Raw genomic sequence first — 16022 nt, 5'->3', positions numbered from 1 at the left:
GCGGCTGCAGCTGCTCGCTCCTGCCGGACGCAGAGCCTGCAGATGGAAACACTGAGCTGGAGGCTCCGGCGATGCCCTTGGCCTTTGCCCATCCCAGCTGGCCACGGCCAGGAAAAAGCTCAGATTTTCCTTCACCGCAGGATGGGATTTGCCTTTTCTTGCTGCTTTTATCACGTGCCGTTTTCCCCAGAGATGATTTTAAGACACGGGCAGGCGAGACGCCGCACCTTGCCGTGCACCGGAGGGGTCCCGCTGCCGGCGGCCCCCGCTCCGGGCACGGAGCCTGCCGGAGCCGCAGCAGCCCCAGCCCCGGAGCAGGGCGCTGCCTCCGCCAGCCTCGCCGGGGCTTCGCGTCTCCGCAGCCCGCTCCCCCCCGCCGGCCGCCTTGCACCCAGCAGGGCGCCCGCTCCGGGCCGGGAGCGCCTCCGCCGCGAGCCGCTTCCCGCGGGCTCATTCCGGGGCCTGGCCGGCTCCTGCCTCCCCCACGGGCAGCAGGGAGCTGATCCCGCTGCTCTCGGCAGCTGCGAAACGGGGCGGTGCAAAGGGAAGAGCCTCCCCGGTCCCGCACGGTTTGCCCATGAGCGCGGCGTGCCGCGTTGCCGGAGCTCGCGGGAACGCGCGGACCGCGAGCGCTTGGAGTGGGACAAAAGCCGGGGAGGGAAAAGCGATGAGAAGATTCTTGGAAAACAGAGAGCAACCTACACATCGATGAATTGCCAGAGATATTTGAAAATATTGCACCAAAGAGATTGAAAAAAAACAAAAAATCCCCAAAATATTCGCTGCTGTAGTGATTTAGAAATAGAAAGAACTTTTAAATGGAAAACGCTGGTAGGAAATTTTTCTCTCCGTTCTAACCAAGTGACGCATTTTGGCCAGGAGCTGTGACACTTATCGGGAATGCCACCGGCTGCCGGCAGGTCCCACGGCCGCGCAGAGCCGCGCTGCCCGGCAGCATCCCCATGCCGACAGGCACGGCCGGGGCCGATGCCGTAGGATCCACCCCACGGCCCGGCGCAGCATGGCCCGGGCTCCGCAGCAGCCGCGGGGGTTTCCGCCGGGAACGGCAGCGGGTCGTCCCGCTCCCGGCACGGCGAGGTTTATTTATCTCCCCCGTACTCCGGCGCATCTGTGTTTGTTAGTCAGATCGGCTCGGTTGCCATCTGGAGGAAGCTGTAAATTGTTTTCTGGCTTTTCCCGACCAACCACAGCTCCGGCGGCTCCTTCCTGCCCCTGCGCGAGCTGGGAGCTCCCGGCCCCGCAGCAGCCCGGGAGCCCCGGGAGCGAGCAGTCCAGGGCGGGCGAAGCCCTGGCGCTTGGACGCATCCCGCCGGTGCTCGGCTCCCAGCGGGGGCTGCAGGCTCGGGGGATTTTCCCTCCTTTCTGCTTTGTGGCCGATGCCCCCGTTGCTCCCGGCCCGGCAGCTCCTCCGCTGCTCCCAGGGGAGAATAATCCCTGCGATTCGCAGCGGTCACCGACGCCGGAGGAAGGTTTGTCTTCGTGAGCAGCTCCTGAGCCAGCTGCTTTCCCCAGCTAAACTACTTCTCCCGCCGAACTATTTCTCCTCTCGACCCTTCCGCAAAATCCAGTGGCTCCTGCCAGCCCCGGGGGCCTGAGGACGGCCAGGCATTCCCAAGCATCCTTCCCGCAGGCTGCCGCGCCGGGAGACGCAGCAGAGGCAAAATCCTTGGCAGTCCCAGCGCTTCCCGTCGGGGTCCCGCCTGCTCCTTCCTAAACAAACGTTCGGCAGGTTAAGTGCCATCCGGACGTCTTTTCCCCTGATTCATTCAAGGTGGAATCTCCTCCCCTGAAATGACCCGCAAGACTGTCAGCAGGTACCTGAACATAATTAAATCCTGCTGCTTTTCTGAATGTCCTTGGAAGTCTCCGGCCTGACCCATTTTGCTGCGGCTCCGTGAGCACAGTGCGCGCGACGGGCCCTGCCTGTTTTCTAACTCCAGCCGGCCGGGCGGTAAACAAACATTTCCCTGCCAGGGCAGCGTTGCAGCTCGATGTTCTCTCGGGTTTAACGATCAGACAATAAAAGCTATTGACACAGACTGTAATTAATACGCCGCAGGGAAAGGGAAAGGACAGTCCTGCGTGCCTCGGGGGCTGCTGCCTGGGGAGGCCCGCGAGGAGCTGGCCACCGCGGCTCCCGCCCGCCCGCCCGAACCTGCGGCCCCGTGGGTGCAATGTGCATCCCTGCAGCCCCACGGGTGCAATGTGCATCCCCCCGGCCCCGTGGGTGCGATGTGCATCCCTGCAGGTGCAATGTGCATCCCCTGTGGCCCTGCATGTGTAGTGTGCATCTCTGCAGGTGCAATGTGCATCTCCATGGGTGCAATGTGCATCCCCACAGCCCCGTGGGTGCAATATGCATCCCCATGGCCCCGTGGGTGCAATGTGCATCCCTGCAGCCCCACGGGTGCAATGTGCATCCCCCACGGCCCCACGGGTGCAAAGTGCATGCCCAAGGCCCTGCAGGCGCAACGTGCATCTCCGCAGCCCTTTGCTCACAGAATGGCCAGCGGTGCCTGCGACCCTGGTGCCTTTGCACGGGGCAGAGCCACGCGGCTCTGCCAGCACAGCCGTGGCGCCCCAAAGGCAGGCGCGCGCAGGAGCCGTGGCGCGGGACGAGGCCGGTGCCCGGGCGCCGCCACATGCCGCCGGGTCTGGCTGCGGCCACCCGCTCGCCGGCCCCAGGGTCGTCCGGCCCCGTTACATAAACGGACTTTGTGCTGCGCTCATCAATGTCGCCAGGCTCCACCCCGGCGCCTGATATCACCATTCCCATAGCAACGGAAGCCCTGCAAAAAAAGGAAGAAAGAGGGAAAGGAGATTAATGGAGGTGGCGGAAGGGGGGATGGGAAGGGGCGGCGGGGTGCAGCGCCGGGGCTCCCGCGGCACGTTTCCCCCCCAGCCTGGGCCGGCGCGGTGCTGCCGGGCCACGGAGGCTGCCTTGCCGGCACCGGGGCCGAGGGCTTTTCCATTAGCAGCCGGTGCGCGTGCTCGCCAGCCCCGCGCCTCCCCGTGCAACGCCGATCGTTTCGATGGAGCATTTGTTTTAATTTCCCAAATGAGGAAGCAATCTCGTAAATATTGTGCGGTAATTAAAATGGCTATTTATTGCGCAGCCTCCTGGCTGCTGCCAGCGCGGGAGCCGCTTGGCGCCGCACGCGGGGCTGCACCGCCGGGCTTCGGCTGCAAGCGCCGGCGAGAGCGTGCCGAGACGGGACGGGATGGGACGGGATGGGATGGGATGGGATGGGGCATGCAGCCGTGCACGCCGCTCTGCACCCCGGCACTGCAGGGGGGGACAGCACTGCACCGCGCAGCACTGCACCCGCGACGGGAGGAGGGGAATCCCGCGTGCTGTGCAAGATGGGGATTTCTGAGATTTCCCCAAGACGGTTCAAAATCCTCCTCCCGGGTCGCCATGGTGACCGGCGCGGGCGCTGGCCGAGCGGGTGCTCTCGGCCCCGGCGCCGCAGCCGCGTGCAGTGCGTGTGGCTCCCGGTGGCCGCGCTGCGGTGGGCTGCGAGGTGCCGGGCGCCGCTGCCGGCTCTGGGTTTCCGCCCTCATCACGTTTGCATAAACACAAATTAGTATCCGAGGCTTTGCACCGTTTGGTTTCTGTTTATTATTTTCCTCCCCGCAAACATTCAAACTGGCAGAAGCTGAAAAAAACACTTGGAAATAAGCACCCGTCTAAATCCGTTAAAAAAAAAAATCCGTAAAAATGTAAATTTTTCTAACTCTCTCTGTGCCGAATGAAGAAATGCTCCGGCTGGGAGACCCGCGCGGCTCAACGTCGCCCACAGGCGCATCCAGCCCAGCCGGAGCTGCAGCAATGGCGCGGGCAGAGTGTGGCCGAGGCGGCCCTGGAGCCGCTACCAGGCCCAGTGCCGGGGAGGCGCTGATCCGGCAGGACCTGGCCCCGGCACGGTGCTCCAGAGGGACCCAGCCCCGGCACGGTGCTCCAGCACGGACACCCCCTGCCCCCTGCTTGCTCCCAGCCCCAGCGTCCCTCCCTGGAGGCACCTTCCTGTCCTGCGTCCTTCCCCGGGGAGCCCGAGCCGGCTGATGACACAAAGCGGGAGGTCAGTGGACTAAGGAGGAAAAGCGAAGGCGGGGTGCGGGATGCGGAGACACCCCGGCTCCCTGCTCAGCCCGTCTGCGCTTTGCTCCGCACAGGAGCCAGCCCCACCGCGGGGCTGGGGCACCCAGTCCAGCTGGGGAGCCCCCCGGGTGGCAGAGGCCCCAGAGACGGGCGCGTGGTGCTGCTGGCTGTTCGTGCTCTTTGCACGTGCGCTACCGAGCAGGGAGGCTGCGCTGGCATTTGCGCCTGGCACTTGGGCTGCCGGGTAGCTAGAGCAGCGCAGGCTGTCGCTGTGCTCTGGGGCAGCGCAGCACGGTGCAGCAGGGCACAGCGCAGCAGGGCACAGCGCAGCGGGGCATGGTACAGCATGGCACAGCACGGCACAGCGCAGCATGGCACGGCACGGCACGGTGCAGCATGGCACGGTGCAGCATGGTGCAGCACAGCACAGTGCAGCATGGTGCATGGTGCAGCATGGCACAGCACAGCATGGCATGGCACGGCACGGTGCAGCATGGCATGGCATGGCATGGTGCAGCATGGCATGGCACGGTGCAGCACGGCACTGCAGCATGGTGCAGCACAGCACAGCATGGCATGGCACGGCACAGGGTGACACGGCACAGGGTGACAAAGCACAGGGTGGCACGGCACGATGCAGCACGGTGCAGCAATCCTGGCTCGCAGCTGCCACCTGGGGCACAGTGCCCGGCCCCGGACAGCGCCGGCAGCACGCAGGGAGCATCACCCGGTGCCCGGTGCCCCGTGGCCCGGCGCAGCCCACGGCACGGGGAGCGTCGCCCATCAGCACGCCCGTCCCGAGCTCATGGCGTGATTTTGAACACTTCCTGGGAACACATCCGAGACTCCCACTCCGTTCGCAGCTCCTCACTCCCGGCTCCTACGTGCACACGGCAGTTCCTGCACGCCGCCAGCTCCGCACGTCATCGCCCACCTCCACCGGGCCCTGGGCGGCTCCTGCCCGCCGCCCGGGACCAGGACCAGGACCAGGACCAGGACCAGGACCAGGACCAGCCCTGGCGCCCGTGTCCCGGTGGGCAGCGGCACCCTGTGGCCTCCCCGGAGGAGCGGACGGGGCAGCCTGGTGATGGGAGTCCCGCCAGCAGGCCAGGGCGGGCAGAGGCAGTGGAGGATGGACTAATTCCTGCTAGGAAATTCGGGCAGCTGGAGGCACCGAGGGTGACGTCGCAGCGGGGGGGGGGGGAACGTCACTGCAACGTGGCGCCCGGCAGCGTGCGAAATCTTCCCCCCGTTGCTTAATTCCCCTTTGCAAGCGCTGCCCGTGCAGCCTCTTCCCCTGGTGCGGACACTAATCTTTGGAACGAGGCTTCCAGCCGGAGCGGGATCCAGCCCTGCGCGGCCGTGGCACCGGGGCGGAGGGGCTGTGGGAGCCAGCGGAGGAGCCGGCGGGAGCTGCGAGCGGCCGCTCTCCGCGCAAACACCGGTGCTGGGGTGGGCCGGGTCCTGGCCGACGCCGGAGCAAAGACACGGATGCAGCCTGGTCCGACTCCAGCCGGCGATTGCCACCGTCCCGCCGTCTCTCGGCTACATGCCGATCTGCCGCACGAGCGACAGCACCGGGGACGGGGGTTTCCGCAGCTGCAAAGCCCCATTTCTGCAGGAATTCACGGCCGGCGCCGGCGTTCCCATGCGGAAGCACAGGCTCAGCCCCTATCTTATCTGGCAGAGGGAACCTGCGGAGACGGGCTGCCTGGGGCAAGGGCTCCGGCACAGGCAGATGGACAAAACAGGCTAAAATTAAACCACCTCTTATTTTTAAGGCTGCGATTTTTCCAGCTGCAGACTGGCAAAGAAAGCGGTAACAGAAGAGCAGAGCGCAAATTCCCAGATGCTTTCACAGGGTGGAAAAAAACCGGGGCTGGGCATGCTCCGAAAAGCCTTCATCCCGCGCTCCCACTGCAGCCGCGCTCCCGGCCTCACTGTGCGGCCGCTGCACAGGGGCACTGGGATTTTCGGGCCCATCTTTGGGGGAGCCTATTGCAAAAACCCGCCACCCTGCCGAGGGGACAACGCGAAAGGAAACATTTTGGGGACGGCTCCTTCCCCGGCGCCGGGGCCAGCGGTGGCGCAGGAGCGGGGCCGGCGGGGAAGGGCTCTGCCGGCTGGCAAAACGCCCTTTGCAAGCGGAGCCCGGCGGAGCGGGCGGATAAATGTCACCGAGCGCAAACACACCACTGAGCAAATAACCACCGCCGGGGAGGCCGCGCCGGGGCGTCGCGCTGCCATCACGGCCCTGCGACTGCTTCTTGGCGCAAGTGCCACTCGCTAATTACTGTTAGCAATTAGTAAATGCATTTTTCCAGCCTGTTTTCCATGCACTGCCACCGCATGCCCATCGCTCTGCAACGGGCACAGAGGAGCGCAGCGTCCCACCACGATCCGGGGTCAGGTCCGCTCCGGTGGGGACCGGGCGCCCCATGCTGAGCCCGTGCCCTGCGTGCCGGCTTCGCTCTCTCTGCCAGGGCTTCCCTCGGAGCCTCCCACTGCAAACAAATCGGGAAATATTCCCAGTGCTCAGGATGCCACCCCCCCTCGGAGAGAGCCTGAGCACAGGGCGACAGAGCTGCAGGAAACGCGCCTTGCTGGAAAATGCAGCGCAGCCCCAAGCCACCTCCGTCCTGCGGGGACGGACAGACAGACGGGAAGGCACCGCCTCCGCAGGGCCATCGCGTGGCTCTGCCGCAAGAGGAGCCGCCCTGGGCGCCTGCTCCAAGCGTCCCGCAGCAGCTGGGATGTGAGTGCTGGTGTCGTGGCCAACTCCAAGCGGCAGCAAGTAGGGACTCCTTGCATAGAGACGCCCGCAGCATTGCCATCGGAGCGCCCCGGGCTGCACGGCTGAGCGCCCGGCAGCACCGTCGGAGCACCTGGCATTGCCGTCGGAGCGCCCCGGGCTGCACAGCTGGGTGCCTGGCGGCACCATCGGAGCACCCGGCATTGCCGTCGGAGCGCCCTGGGCTGCACGGCTGAGCGCCCGGCAGCACCATCGGAGCACCCGGCATTGCCGTCGGAGCGCCCTGGGCTGCACGGCTGAGCGCCCGGCAGCACCGTCGGAGCACCTGGCATTGCCGTCGGAGCGCCCCGGGCTGCACAGCTGGGCGCCCGGCAGCACCGTCGGAGCACCCCACGGCCCCACACCCGGCATCGCCCGGGACACCCGGCCCAGTGGCAACTGCTTTCCAATGGCAGACGGAGCAGTGCCAGATGGCTGGCAATTAGCTGGGAGAAGAAAGGACCAATAAAAAAAATAACAAGCGACGTCTGCCAGGAGCACCAGGGAGCGGAGCGGAGCAGAGCGGCCGCCCTCCCTGCCGCGTGCAGGGATGCCGGCGAGGAGCGCTCCCTCGCCGAGCCGAAAGCGCCCGCTGGGGACGGTGCCCTTGCCCTGCAGCCGCAGGAAAGCGGCTTCGCTGTGTCCCCTGCAGCCCCCGGCTCCCGCGCCGCCTTCCCGCCCCGGCGGAGAGCGGGGAAGAGCCAGGCAAGCCCCGGCGCTGCGGCAGAGCCACGTGCCGATACCAACCCGGTTCAGACCCACGGCCAGGCCTGATGCAAATTTAACTGCATGGGAATGAGCTGTATTTTATGTCCTTAAAGCACGTTAAGTGCTTGGAAGTTAATTGGTATTTAATTAGCATAAATTAAGCTCTTCAATAATACTTGGGGAAAAACAACACAGTTTTACAGACGCTTTATTAAAAGTCGCCCGGACAAATTAAAAATGAGCGTGCCAAACGCCTCACCAGCGAAGCAGGGAGGTGCAGGCACAGCCGCGGGGCTGCCGGAGCCCCCGGCCACGGCCAAGCTGGGAGCACCGCCGCGCTCGCAGGGCACCAGGGCCACGGGTGCAAGGGCAGCCCAGGATCCCTGTGAAGCTGCGGCTCCAAACGCGCTTCCCGCGGGCCCCGCTGCCTCTCGGAAAGGGAAGACGGGCACCCAGGGTTCCCGCGGAGGTGGCTGCCTGCGCCTCGCTCCGGCTCCGTTTGCGCCCCCCGCTCGCGCCGCAGCGGCTCCCGGGGAGGAAGAAGCTGCTCCGCCGTTGTTCGGTTTGGCATTTTTGTGCTGTTGCCACGGCAACCGCCCTGGTGACATCGTCATGGCACGCGGCCCCTCGGGGGGGCTGCAGCCTTTTGCTCGGTGCAGGAGCAGCTGCTTCGGCCCCGCTCGCCCGGGGCAGGGCACCGCGGCCAGGGCTGCGCTCAGGCACCTTCCCACCCGGCTCCTGATATTCCGTTCGGGCACCGCCTCGCTTCAGTGCCTGCAGAGCCCCGGGCTTTTTAGACAAATACGTCTTTTCCCCTGCCCGCTTTGCTCCCGGCCTCAGCTCCAGCAGGGATGCTGCTGGAGCCCCAGCACTCATTCCTGGCGCTGGGCTCAGTGGGGCAGCACAAAGTCCTGCCCGCGGCGCGTCTTTCCCAAGGACAACCTCTTCCCTACATCCAGGTGGCAGGGCCACCACAGCTCATGAGAGCCGGGAGAAACACCAGGCATTTCCATTAACCTCAGCAAATCCCGCCGAGCCTTGCCGAATGGGGACGTGCTCCCGGGACGCGCTCAGAAATTTTTACCCAAGAAGCTAAAGTTTGCAAAATTACAAGCGACTGAAGCCAGACGACGTCAGGCGGTCGGTGCTCTGCCCGTGAACGCTTGCAAGGACGGGGCTGCGTTAGCTAACGAACCTCAGAGAACAGGTCACTGTTAACACGCAGCCTGCACAGCACGAACCGGGAGGTTCCCGTGGGGGATCCCGCGCGTGCCGTATCCGCATCCCGCCGTGCTGGGCCACGGGGCTCCCCGCGGGCCAGGCGACGGGAAGGCAACGCCGGCAGATGCGGAGACAAAACGGGGAGACCAAAAGCTGGAGCAGGGCAGAGCCCCGCAGCAGCCAGCCTGTGCCTGGCGCTGGCAGCTCCCGGCAGGCGCACGCATGCACACGGCAGCTAAGCGCGCCGGGCTTCTTAATTAATACCACCATTAAGAATTTAGACATCTAATAGCTTCGGCGCTCGTGAGTTATGCTGCACAGTCCCCAGGCGTTTCTACTCGACTCGGCTTTTCGTCGCCTTCTTGCGATTGCAGCAGGCTCCAGGCACGGCGTTCGGCACCCCGCGACCACGGCGAGGGATTCCCGGAGAGCAGCCGAGCCCCAGGCTGCCGGCAGGGCTGCGCTCGGAGCAGTGCGGGAACATCCCTGGCAGGACGGAGGCGGCGCACATCTGATCCCAGGGGACTGGCTGTCCTGGACCGTCAGGATGGGGGGTGCTGGACGGGGATGGTCATCGCGGAAGTGCCTCATCCTGAGCAGCTGTCGGCAATGCTGCAGCAGCAGGAGGGGCCGGGATCGCGGCTGCTCCTCCGGCCGCACAGGCCTTTCCAGCACCACCAGAACAACAGATGCTCGTTTGGGTTCAGTCGCTTTCTGTGGTTTCGGTAGTTTCAGGTGAACGGTCTCCCCCAGTGCTCACGACCGGGGAAAAGCAGAGGGGATCCCGGAGGAGCCGCTCCCGCAGCGCACGGAGGTGGAGGCAGGCAGGATGGGCTTTGCACGGAGCTGTCCCGGCTGCCCGCGGCATGCCGGAGCACAGCGCGCGCTCCAGCGCCCGGCCTCACAGCAGCAGCAGGCGGGTTTTCCGGTCACCGAGCAGGAGCCTTTGGGGAGGTAAAAGAGAAAAATCGGGATCAACGTCTCCACCTTTGCAGGCGTTGGAAACACGGAGATTGCGACCGCCCAGCTGCCCCCAGGCCTGGGTTTGCCCCGCGAGACGATGAAGAGGGAGCAGTGAAACTGCTGCGTTTGGGGACGGCTTGAATTGCCGTTTTCTCCTCCTCCTGGGGCAGAGGAGGCAAAGGAGCCTCAGACCCTTCTCCAGCCCTCTGGAAAAATCCACGACTGCAGCCGTCATCCACGGAGCAGGGAAACAGCGAGGGGAGCGCACGGGCCGGGCAGCACGGTTGGCGAGGCTCAGCCGAGGAGAACCCAGGAAAGCGGGAATTGCCCTGCACGGGGCCCCCCCGCCAACGCCACGTACCTCACCAGGGCGCCGACGACGAGGCCGCCGATCACGGGCCCTACCCAGTAAACCCAGTGATAGTCCCAGTAGTTTGCCACCAGCGCCGGCCCAAAGGCTCTGGCTGGATTCATGCAGGCTCCCGACACGGCACCTCTGAAAGAGAGCGCAGTTGCAGCCAGCGCGGTGCGGCACGGCACTGCTCGCCCCCAAGCACCTGCGCTTGCTCCCGGATGACCGAAAGCCAAGAGGGGAAATGCAGCCCGTGGGGTGGAAACGAGACACCCGAAAGCTAAGGGGGAAACCCAGCCCACGGGGCGGAAGCGAGAGCGCCGAGTTTATTTTGGGGCTTGGCTCTCAAGCAGTGAAAGCCCAGCGGCACGATGGCATTTACGGATTAAAGAAAACTGCAACAGATAAATATTTGCACACGAGGCTTGTGCAATGTTTGAATAGGAGCTCTGAATCCCGCTAGAGGGGGCGCTGCCTTAACTAAACAAGCCATTAACATTCATAATCGCGCGCGCGCTCGTTATCCGATCGCGGCGACATGAGAGGCAGCCCGCTCGCCCGCAACGCACGCACGCCCGTCCGTCCGTCCCGCGGCCGAGCTTGGCAGCGTTTCCCGGAGGCGGCAGGACACGCAGCGAGGAAGCGGCTCCGAACAAGCCGGCTCCTGTTTGCTTAGGGCTCCCGACCGCAAACAGCAGCCCCGCTCCGCTTTTATCAGCCCGGAACGGCTCATTGGGAAGATCGGCCTGGCCGGGAAGCTCCGCGCGCCGGGGAAGGACCCGGGATCTCACCCCGCCAGGATGTCGGCCGTGACGGTGAAGCCGATGCAGAAGGGCGCCAGCGGGGTCCTGGTCTTCTCGTTGAGGGCCCCCATGCAGACGGCGAGGACCAGGAAGGCGGTCATGACGATCTCGCCCGCCAGCGCGGCGGGGACCTGCCCGTCGGCGGCGATGCTGCCCACGGCTCCTCCGCTGGCGTTGGCGTACCTCTCGCCGGCTGTCGCCGCCTGCACGGGGGGGGGGGGAAGCGCCGCCTGCGTGAGCCGCTCTCCAGATTGCGGCCTTTACCAGGCATATGCGCGCGCCGCCGGGACAGCGTGGGCGGACGGAGCAGCGGGTTAAAGAGGAGCTAATCTGATCGCTTTCCTCCTGAAAGCCAGCCCTAAGCGCCTGGCAAATATAAACTCATTAGTAACGGGCTCTCAGCTTGCCCCGAGATAATGAGCTAGCGACCGCTCGCCCCGGCGGCTCCGCGGGAATCGACCTGCCGCGGCCGCGGCGGCGTGCAAGCAGCACCACGCTGCTCAGCGCCAGCCGCCTCGCGCTCCCGAAAGGGGCAACATCAGATAGAAACTCGTGTTATAGAACAGCGCAGTCAGTGGAAATGGCAGACAGCTGCGGTGCCTGCAAAAAGCTGAAGCTGCAGCAGCAAGGTGCATCGGCCTGCGCCTCGTTAGCAGCGATTGCAATCCCCCACAGAGCAGCTGCCATCAGGAATTAATCAGCCAAGCCCCACGGCGCTGCGGGGGCAGCACCCCCACGCTGGCAGACGAGCAGTGCATGGACCACGAGGGACTCGGGAGCAGACCCCAGGCGTCCGCCTCGCTGCACCGCCACGGGAAACATCAGTGCTCTTAACCGCAGGCAGCGGCGATGCCTCGACTCCCCCTCGCTTGCCCATCGCGCACCCCGGGGCGGAGCGGGAGGGGAGCCCCCGCGCCCCGGCCCTTCACCCGCGAGACCTTCCCCAAGTCCGTACCTTCGCCAGGGCGGCTCCTATCACCCCGCCGCAGAGCTGGGACACCCAGTAGGGAAGGAGCATGGTGATGTGCAGGGCGCCGACCAGCCAGGCGCCCAAGGACACGGCGGGGTTGAAGTGGCCTCCGCTGCAACGGAGAGGGGAAAGGAGCGTCAGCACGGGATTCGGCCGCTGCCTGCCCCCTTCCCTCTGCGGGGCGGCCGGTCAGGCACACACTCGCCATGGGCTGGAGCCACAAAGGCTTTTTAGCCCTTCCTGTGAGAGGGACTGTGCCAGAGAGCAGGATCTGGCTGGTCCTTTTCTCTGCTTGGAAGCAGCAGTGTTTTCGTACTGACAACAGAGCTCATAAGCCGCACTCCTAAAGCACGTGCAGGAGCTTCCTAATGCACTTGGAAGCACAGGTCTCAGGAGACCTCCAGGTACTTCCAGCTCTGCCAGGCGAGGTGCGAGGGGGAAGGGGTCTCTCCCAGCCTTGCACCGCGTTGCAATCCCTGCGCAAGGACCTGGGTGCTGCCGGCATTACACTGCTGCCTCCGCTCTTCAGCTGGAGCTTTGCTTGGTGCAGCAGCACATCCATCAGCGCTCGCTTCAGAGCAGCTGCTTGGAGAGCAAAGGCTCAGGGAGGAAAGCAATTCCCTCTTACATCCCTCCCCACGGTGCCCCTGCCTGCAGCTCCAAGGAAGCCCCGAGCTGGCCACGGCCGGAGAGCTGCTGCACGAGGAGACGCAGGGCAGGGTGGTGGAGCCGAGCGACCTCGGGCAAGCAGGATCCGCCAAGGCAGGAACTGCTGCTGACAGCATTCAAACGAGGAGGCAGCAGGGACCTTCTTCCTTCCTCACTCTGGTTCGTAAAGCCAGAGAAATCCAGGAGGGAAGCAAAGATGCTCTGAGGTCTCACATCTGCCTCCCATGCCGGAGCAGACGGCTCCTGCAGGACCCCGACAGCTCTCTGGTCCCCCCCGCCTTGCGGCAGCAGCCCCCAGGGCAAAGCGTGGCAGCGCCCGAGATGGTTCTCGCCTGTCGACAGGGGCCAGGGAGGCTGCAAGCAGCATTGCAGCCCTGCCAGCGGCGCATCCGAGCCTTTCCGACAGAGGCCGGAGCGCGATCGGACAGCCCTGCCCCGGCGAGGGGTCTGCGCTGCGCCCAGGGCTCGCCGGCTCCTGCAGCAGCAACCCCCCGCCTGGCGACAGGGCCAAAACCGTCCGTCCCCGAGAGCACGTGCAAGATGAACTCTGATACCTTTTAATTAAAACAGATTACCACGGGACACTCGTTAATGAACAAATTTCGTAACCAATCAGCCCTAATAATAATTGCTGTTGAAGCTGATGAGTCAGAGTGTCTAGGAACTATAATTATATCTTATTCTTCAGCTGTAATTAAAGAGCTATCATACGAGGGTAAAAACTTGTGGTGTTTAGCCTAGTAAACCTCTCAGCCGGAAGGAGATCTAGCTGCTGGCTGCAAATACTCTCGGGAAAAGCAGGAGCTAAAGGAGCTAAAGGAAAACGTCCTCGCGGATAGATGTAGGCTGGAGCAAGCTGGCAGCGAATGTGCACAGCCAGGCTGGCTCGTCTCCCATCTCCCGCTGAGGATGAGCATGGCAAAGCCGCCTCTGCGAGAGGCAGGCCAGCGGGGAGGGAGGCCAAGCAGAGCCCGTGCACCCGCTCGGTGTGCAAACCGCAGAGCCTGCAACCGTCCCTTGCAGCCCAGCTACTTCTCAGCAACTGCTGAAGCCCCACGGAAAGGTTTGCACAGGATCCCATGGGAAAGGGGGAGGCCACGGGACACCCATCACTCCCTCCCTTCGTCCTGGAGGACAAAGCACAGAGGCGGTCAGACTGAAGCAACGAAAAGCAACGCTTTTCATGCCGAGGGAGGCCTGAAGCCCTGGGTCTGCAAGGAATCACCGGCATGGGGCAAGCCGGCAACCCCGGCCGGGCTTCTCATCATGAAGCCACTTTGTGCCACCTCCTTCCCCTGCAGCTTTGTGGCCGCTTGGGCTGCAATGAGCATTCGAGTCCACCCTGGCGCAGGGACAAATCGCCAGCTCCTCACATGTCATTGCACAAGCGTCAGCCAAGGGTGTTATTCCCTCCTAATCAGGCGCTGATATAATATCAGTCACTTGGATCTGGGCTCGGGTGATTGCACGCAATCCTTAACCACCAGCCCTTTCCAACCCAGGAGCAGGCTCGTATCCAGGGCCAGCGCCCTGCCGAGGGGGGACAGCTCGGAGACGCCGTTTCCCACCCAAGCTGCGCAGATCCCATCAGGAGACCCTCAGAGAAGGGTATGAAATTCCACAGGGGCTATTTTAGCATCACTGTTCAGAGTAAATCTATATCTTCATTAGAGTCAAACAACACCTTCTTCAACTAGCAGGTTTGTCTAAGTGTTGCTTTAGAGAGCTGGAAACTATTTGTAAACAGAATCCAAAATTTCCACCTGAAGATAGGAGTAATTCATTAAGGGCAAAATGTCTCACTGTGATGTCCTTTTAAAAGGAAATGTCTCTGCTTTTCAAAATGATGTTTTCCTTCCAGTTTTGGCTTTTTTTTTTTTTTTTTTTTTTTAATAAAAAAGGGACCCCTCTCACCTGATGTTCCCCAGGACAGCGATGCTGAGCCCCAGGGCCAGCCCGTGCGCCAGGGCGGGCTGCAGCCTCCCCGTGCCCTCCACGTTCTCGATGACGGAGGCGCAGCCGATGAAGATGAAGAGCGCGCTGCCCAGGAGCTCGGCCACGCAGGGCTGCACGTAGCGCTCGTACCAGTTGGGCTTCGGAGGCTGGAGCCTGGGCACCTCGTCCACCTGCATCTCCTTCAGGGTGGTGGGACCGTGCTCCTCGGTGGCCATGAGGGGAGCTGGAACGAAGCAGAGAGCACCGATGGCCCCGGCCCCAAGGGTAGTGGAGCACACTTGGCACCAAAGACCTGCTGCAGACCGGGGGCTTGGAGAAACCAGAAACAGGTCACCCCGGCAAGTTTTTGCACGCTGTGAAAGCACCAGACTCCTGTCCTTCACCAAATCCCCCCTAGACACATCCCATAGCTGAGGAAAGACTCCTGGTACGGGCACCAAGCAGTCCTTCCACTCCCAGTTCAGCGCAGCCAGTCTGGAAGGAAGAAAATTCCAGTGTTTCTCACACATTTCCCTCCTGGGATACTCACCCTCTGCGTACTTGGTTCTGGGAGCTCCCGACGCCAGCCTGGCCCTGGTGCAGAGTGAGCAGTGCACCTGGAGAAATAACTTACTTATCTCGCTGAAATCCTGGAATGCTCCCGCTTGACGTGTATGAAGAGGTAATGGATAGGAGGCTCCAAAAAAAAAAAAGAAAAGAAAAGGAAAAAAAAGGCAATAAAGTCTGATAGGCCAGCCCCCAGGAATATAAAAGCTCTTTATCACTGCAGTTCCTTGGTTCAAGGTTTTGTTTTTTCCATGGATTTTTTTTTTTTTTTGGTTTAGGGATTGCTTCCAAGGCTGAAGATGTGATTCTTTTCACGGTGTGAGCTGTAGGTACAAGAAGCGCTAACACCTTCTCGAAGACCAGCTGGCCTGGTTTACTGGGCAGCTCTCTTGCTGCCGCTTTTGCTGCCAGCAGGTAGCACGTGCAGAGCAGCCCACGGCGTTGCGTGCACGCGGGCGCTCGTGCGTCTGCACGGTGCCCTAGGAAGTGGTCTGTGCAGATCTGGGGAGAGGAAAAACACTCCTCTGCCCAGAAAACATTTGAAACCCATATTCCTGACCAAGGCTCAGCTCCTTGTAAGAAAACTAAGCGTAAGCCCAGGCTTAGCATGAGACTCCGGCACAGTGTCAGAGCTAACCTTGCTGAAACGAGCAGGAGGGGAACCCAAGCTCCTCAGAGCCAGCCTAGCACTGAGCTGCGTCTGGATTTAAGCATGTAGAGCAGACACCTTCTTCAGCAACTGCCCTGCCTTTGGTAAGTTTGGGCTTTGCAGGCACACAGGATTTACTTCATATTACTACATTAACGCTAAGGGGCTCTAAAACCTCAAAGACAGCATCAGCATGGAGAAACCTGCCACCTTACCTCTTCCTACAGATCCCAAGGGGCAGGTAAAGTAATTATTTGCCTCAAATTACAAA

At 62.9% G+C, this 16022-nt stretch overlaps 1 protein-coding gene across 3 annotated transcripts; it reads right to left on the bottom strand.

The window, feature by feature from the left end:
• Positions 1-7790: 7790 nt before the first annotated feature.
• AQP8 (aquaporin 8) lies at positions 7791-15228 on the bottom strand. 3 transcript variants are annotated; one of them, XM_013944743.2, is made up of 6 exons: positions 15086-15228; positions 14515-14779; positions 11917-12043; positions 10950-11164; positions 10168-10302; positions 7791-9787 (listed from the first exon to the last, which is right to left on the bottom strand). In XM_013944743.2, the coding sequence occupies exons 2-6, from the start codon at positions 14769-14771 to the stop codon at positions 9745-9747; spliced, it is 777 nt and encodes a 258-aa protein (XP_013800197.1). In that variant the 5' UTR covers positions 14772-14779; positions 15086-15228; the 3' UTR covers positions 7791-9744. The 3 variants fall into 3 exon arrangements, with proteins under 3 accessions (XP_013800197.1, XP_067162246.1, XP_067162247.1); XM_067306145.1 differs by having other exon boundaries at positions 14515-15228; XM_067306146.1 differs by lacking the exon at positions 10168-10302 and having other exon boundaries at positions 14515-15228.
• Between the last annotated feature and the right edge of the window lie 794 nt (positions 15229-16022).

The sequence above is a fragment of the Apteryx mantelli genome, chromosome 16, assembly GCF_036417845.1.
Source record: "Apteryx mantelli isolate bAptMan1 chromosome 16, bAptMan1.hap1, whole genome shotgun sequence".
Classification (NCBI taxonomy): Eukaryota; Metazoa; Chordata; class Aves; order Apterygiformes; family Apterygidae; genus Apteryx; species Apteryx mantelli.
Note: the sequence above shows the minus strand (reverse complement) of the source record. Positions and strands in the feature narration are given on the sequence as shown.

Excerpts from the sequence above, each read along its gene's own strand:
- AQP8 (XM_067306145.1), bottom strand. The coding sequence starts at position 15,065 with ATGTGTGAGAAACACTGGAATTTTCTTCCTTCCAGACTGGCTGCGCTG. Across the intron at positions 12,044-14,514 it reads GCTGTCCTGGGGAACATCAG|CGGAGGCCACTTCAACCCCG; the intron begins GTGAGAGGGGTC and ends TCTCCGTTGCAG. Across the intron at positions 10,303-10,949 it reads ACGGCCGACATCCTGGCGGG|AGGTGCCGTGTCGGGAGCCT; the intron begins GTGAGATCCCGG and ends GCTCTCTTTCAG.